Source organism: Mastomys coucha, unplaced genomic scaffold (genome assembly GCF_008632895.1).
Source record: "Mastomys coucha isolate ucsf_1 unplaced genomic scaffold, UCSF_Mcou_1 pScaffold19, whole genome shotgun sequence".
NCBI lineage: Eukaryota > Metazoa > Chordata > Mammalia > Rodentia > Muridae > Mastomys > Mastomys coucha.
This window is the reverse complement of record NW_022196901.1, coordinates 20,671,250-20,676,973: the sequence shown is the minus strand read 5'-3', so window position 1 is coordinate 20,676,973 and position 5,724 is coordinate 20,671,250. Positions and strand designations below refer to the sequence as shown.

The following is a 5,724-nucleotide window of genomic DNA, read 5'->3' as shown; positions in this document are numbered from 1 at the left end:
TTGCAATGATTGTAAAAGCCTCATGTCATTTTTGAGAAATACACTCAGATCCTACACTACTTGTGTTGGGTTTGTTTGACACAGCCGAATCCCGTGCACACGTGGCCAGAACCCATCGTCCCGCCGTACAAGGGACCCTGTAAGAAGCCTCAGTCCATGGCAAGGAAGTGTTAGACACTCTGGGTCTGAGCCAGGTTACACTGGCTCTAGTTTGGCCAACATGGGTGTGAAAGACCCCCAGAACTGGGGAGATCCTTACTCAAGTCTCAGGATGACGCGACCACCCAATGACTCACGAGAGACCGAACTTGCTGCAATCACACGAGGTTTATTGGGGATACCGGTACCGGGTCGATCTCATGACCTTGCCAGTCAGAAGTGTCGGGTATTTAAGGGAAGCTGGGGGCGGAGAGAGAGTTACCAAGGAAACAGAATATAAAAACAGTGGAAAATTTCAGAGGGACCTGACCCAAGGTGTTCAGTTAGGGAGGGGAACACATTCATTCTAGGAATGCAATCTTCATCTACTGGTTGACAGGGTGGAGAGTCTCATAAACCACTAGACCTTCATTCTTAGTTCCGCCCTCATTGTGGATCATTCAGGAGGGGCAGGTATCGGGAATCAGAGCCCTGAGGCTCTGGGTTAGCAAAGTTCCTGGAACTAGCTACTCCACCTTTTTTTTTTTTTTTTTTGGCTTGTGGCAGAGGTTTTCCATGCCCCCTTTTAGGTAAAAGTTATACATTATACATTCTAAGATTCTCCAGCCTTTCAGGTGCCAACACTGACATACAGATGCAGAGGGTGTGGCTGAGGCAGGCAGACCAGGCAGGACTTGTTGCAATAAAGGAGCTGGAAGGTGGTGAGAAGCCAAAGTTCCCAGGGACAAAGCCAAGGAAGTGCAGAGAAATGTGTGTCAGGATGAAAGACGACTAAAGGCCCCACACCCTTGACTGGGAGACTGGCTGAGCATCCCTTCCCAAGGACAAACCCAAGGAAGTGCAGAGAAATGTGTGTCTGGATGAAAGACGACTAAAGGCCCCACACCCTTGACTGGGAGACGGTGGCTGAGCATCCCTTCCCAAGGACAAACCCAAGGAAGTGCAGAGAAATGTGTGTCTGGATGAAAGACAACTAGAGACCCCAAACCCTTGACTGGGAGACTGTGGCTGAGCATCCCTGCAACACAGGAAACAGCACAGGATACTGTAGGCTTCTTCCATGGTCCATGCCCCTCAGGGTATGCTTGAATCAACAGGTAGTGTGGACCCTACACTCTGTCCTATCTTATCCATAAATACCCACAGCTATGGCATGGATATGCTCTGTCCCCTAGCTTCAGGAGTAGGACTTGGTCATCAGGGCACCAGTGTGGTGAGGGGTTGCAAATCTCAAGTGGTGACCAACCATGGGTCAGTTCTCTCCTTCCACAATGGGTGCTGGGGATCAAACTCAGCGTGTCAGGCTCACACAGCTTTTGCCCAGAGAGCCATCTCACTGGCTTGCTATATATCTCAAGAATATCACTACGTTATCTCTCTGGCTAGCCTAGAACCCACTATGTAAAGAGCCTTTGGGTCACACTGGGGGCTGTGCCCTCAGAAGAGACTGAGATAATGCCCAAGAGAGGGGCATTACAGAAGCCCACCCAGTGTTCTGTGGCTTTCTGAACCCAGATGCAGTCCCTCACTCCCACGATGTTCCCACTGTGACTATCAACCATGCCATGAACAAATGAGAAGGCCCTTACCAGAGCTGAACTGATGCCCTGAACCTCTGAGATTGGCAGCGAAATCTCAGAGAACAAAGCTCTTTCCTTCGTAATATTATATCCTGCCTCACCTGATACTGCACTAACACACTTAATCCACACTTGCAGACAACACCCTGACTTCAATTATTCTTGGAACTTTCGCACTCCCAATTTTGTTCTTTCCTAGCAACATGGCCTGTCACAGGCTCTTGTGAAGTGTGACAGCAGCAGTTAAGCAGCAACTCAGTCATACATGCTAGGGAGGAGACACCGCCCTATGGTGTACCACACTGTCAGCATGGTAGAATGGTGTTTTCCATTCTGTCATGTCTGCACATCCCCCACAAGTGTACTCAACAGTCCGTTACAAAGCTGCCTTTGTAATAGATGCTCTTGCCCACACATGACTGTGATGAGTACACTGTCTGTGTATGTATATATGTGTATGTATGTATATATATATATATGTGTGTGTGTGTGTGTGTGTGTGTGTGTTGGGTTTTGCTTTGTTTTTAACTTTGGGGAACATCTTATTCGTAGTGTACATGTGTATGCACATTAGCATATATTAGCATATGTATTACAGCATATAGATAGAGGTCAGAGGACAACCTTGGGGTCTCACTTCTCTTCCTGCACTAGGAGTACTAGAGATCAAACTCAAGTTGTTGGGCTTGTACAACACAGCCCTTACTCAGTGAGCCATCTCAAACGCCAAGTGTATCCCTGGCTGACCTAAAACCCACAGGCAGATCTTGAGCTTGTAGTGACCCTCCTCCCTCTGTCTGGTAAATGCTGAGACTAGAAGTGTATGTGTGTCTGTGTATGCGCACACACAGACTCAAAAGCACATTGCCAAGCAAAGTGAATGAGATGTATATTCATGTAGTAAATATTCACTAAGTATTTAAAAAAAATGATAAAGTCTATTTTAGAGTAAGAATAATTACACTACAATGAAAGTTACATGAGGAGCCAGTAAGATGGCTCAACTGGTAAAGGCATATGCCAGCCTGGAGACATGATTCAATCCCTGCACCCCATGAAGCTGAAAGAAGAGAGAACTGACTACATGAAGTTGTCCTCTGACCTTCACATGGGAACCTTGACACTTGTGCTCACACATATACATACCACTCGTATACATACACACCACACTGTGCACACACATATATTCATATACACACTGCACACACACATTTACACACCATGCACACACACACATATACACACCACACATACATAAATACAGACCATACATGTAAGCATACACGCACACTCACTAATATATTTTTTAAATTATTCACAGTTCCCTGGATGTAGTCTCTCTGGTTCTCGAACTTTTCCATTGACTATTCTCAGATTCAGGATGGCTGTGAATAACTGAAGCAAAGAATCAAATGTGGAGCTACAGGAGGCCTCAGGGCTCAAACTTGCTTCCAAAATAAAGTTGTTTCTGAGAGAACAGCATGCCTCACAACGTGGAGGACTCTAACAACAATGTTTAAAGTAACAAGGATTCCAGAAAAAGGAGAGCTTCGGATCTACTAACCTACAGTTGAGTGAGGGAGTGACTCAGCAGGCATCAGAGCACTGAAAGTTTCCTAAGAAGGCAGCCTGGATACCCCAAGGATGCCCCCACCCCCATTCACAACACAACAGGCAAGTTATCCACCCAGGCTTGGGTACTATCACTTTTAAGACACACACACACACACACACACACACACACCACACACACTGTATCAATCATTAATTGTTTACAAACCTAGAGTCCGAGGTTCTCTGAATGGATGGAGAGGTAGAAGAGAGCACAAGGAACAGTTATAAAGATTCTAGAAGCTTTTATTACAACAGTGCAATAGGATTTCATCCCACACTCAACATTAACCATGGTCTTCCATAAGGCAGCTCCAGGAAGTTAGATACATCTGTAGCAAGTTCCACATAGTAATGGTTAGTGCTCAGGCGTCACACTACCCCAACAACATGGAATCTCTTCCCAGCAGACGTGGCAGAAAGCCTGCTGTTTTGTTTGCCTGTACACACATCAGAACATGCCTCACAATCAAGCACTTTATTACAGAACTCTAACATCCATGAACTCTGTGACTACTCATGCTTAGTATTACCTGGTTATACCAAATACCATAAAATACAAAATGATAGGAAATATAAACATCAATTTGTATTTCAAGTTTATAACATGTTATTTACAAAAATAGGCTGGGAAGGGCAGGGTTCCTCCACCCTACAGTCTTTCCTGGAGAAACCACTTGCATCCTATAGTTGTATGAACTCCTTCAGAGCTACACTTGACTAGAAGCTCAGGTGGAAAGGAGAGAGAGTGGGAGGGGCAGGGGAGGCGGAGGGGAGGAGGACCACGAACAGTCGCACTGGATAAATGGCTTTACTGGGAAGTCTGCGTCCGGCCCCACCGGTAAGGAAAGCGCGCTGCTCACACACCGATTCCACACTGCTATGTACAGGAGTCGCGGCTTCTCTGGGTTCTGAAGGACACTTATTCCCCAACAGGACACTGTCAGACAATGGCTCCAACACAGATACTAGGACATGACTCCGAAGACGGGGTTGTGGCGGCAGATGCTGGGGCCATATTCCTCATAGTCCTTCTTGGTGTGACAGACCTGAAAAAACTCTGGCTGCAGGAGGAGCAGCCAGCGGGAGGAAGAGGATAAGCAGGTGGGAAGAGGAAAACATTGAACAAAGGGGAGGGGCTATCCTTATCCATGGGTCCCCTGCCAGTCACTGTACTACCTGGTAACAAACCAGGCGGAAGTTTATTTCACTTTTTAAAATTCACTCAGCAATTCCCAACACTGGAAAACAACAAATTTACTCAGTTTCCCCGTACTGGGATCAAATATGTGTCAACCTGAACTAAAAACAGCTGCTAACAAACTTACAGGGGAAAATATTAATAAATAAAATAACCACTTGGTTCTTTGTTTGTTTGTTTTTGGTTTTTGGTTTTTCGAGACAGGGTTTCTCCGTGTAGCCCTGACTGTCCTGGAACTCACTCTGTAGACCAGGCTGGCCTTGAACTCAAAAATCCACCTGCCTCTGCCTTCCAAGTACTGGAATTAAAGGCATGTGCCACCACTGTGTTTGTTAATGAGGCATACAATTTAAATAACTAATATATTTTTACATCAAACAGAATTTGTTTTGCTTATTTAAAGCCATGCAAATAAAACACATGCTAGTTCACGTTTGTAGACAGTACTTATCCAAACTCAATAGGAAAGCACAAATGACAACAGAACACGGACTTACAGTTGAGGCTAGCATAGAGCCTCCGAACCAGACGGCATAGCGCTGCATGTGGTGTGTGATCACCTGCACCTCCACAGGCTTAGGCTGCAAAAGAAAGCAACTGCATTTAGTCTTCCCAGTGCATCCTTTGACTAGTGTGTCCATGATGAACAGTGACTTCTCCAGTGACGGCCTTAGCCACACTGCGGGGCCAGCCCAGGAATTCAGGACAGGGGTGTTCATGCCTAGCTGAGCCCTCCTCTTTAATACTAAAACACACGATTAATCTAACTGATAGCTTTACTCAGACAAACCACATGGCTTAGCAAGGTCAGTGACAAACTGAACCTCCAAACACTAAAACAAAACAAGCGTTGCAATAGGCACCCTCACTGAAGTGGGCTCTCTGGTCCCTCTTCCCTACCAAGGCCCACCTCAGGGAGAAGGCTCAGCAGCACCCCGCAGCTCAGAGCTGTGGCCTTGGATGAGCAAGGCCTGGCTCCCTGCACACAGCAGCTATTTCCATCTTATGAGAACATTTCCTTACCATAAACCCATCTTGTCTCTGCAGCACCCTGGTCACAAATACAGATGCCTGTTCTTGCAAAAGAGGGTCTGAGTGGTCTTAAGGACGACCTCCTATGAATCTGGGCGTCAAATCTCTACTATCCCCCACTCAAGCTTGGTTCTCCCCCCC

The 5,724-nt window shown here is 46.3% G+C and overlaps 1 protein-coding gene across 4 annotated transcripts in view; it reads right to left on the bottom strand.

Moving 5' to 3' along the window:
* Positions 1-3,575: 3,575 nt before the first annotated feature.
* Positions 3,576-5,724, bottom strand: part of Actr3b (actin related protein 3B) — a 103,936-nt gene continuing 101,787 nt past the window's right edge. For all 4 annotated transcript variants that reach the window (XM_031380231.1, XM_031380233.1, XM_031380234.1 and 1 more), the window contains 2 exons: positions 5,049-5,132; positions 3,576-4,414 (listed from right to left, as the gene is read on the bottom strand). In XM_031380231.1, the coding sequence (XP_031236091.1) occupies positions 4,319-4,414; positions 5,049-5,132 (180 nt within the window). In that variant the 3' untranslated portion in view covers positions 3,576-4,318. The remainder of the gene's footprint in view (positions 4,415-5,048; positions 5,133-5,724) is intronic.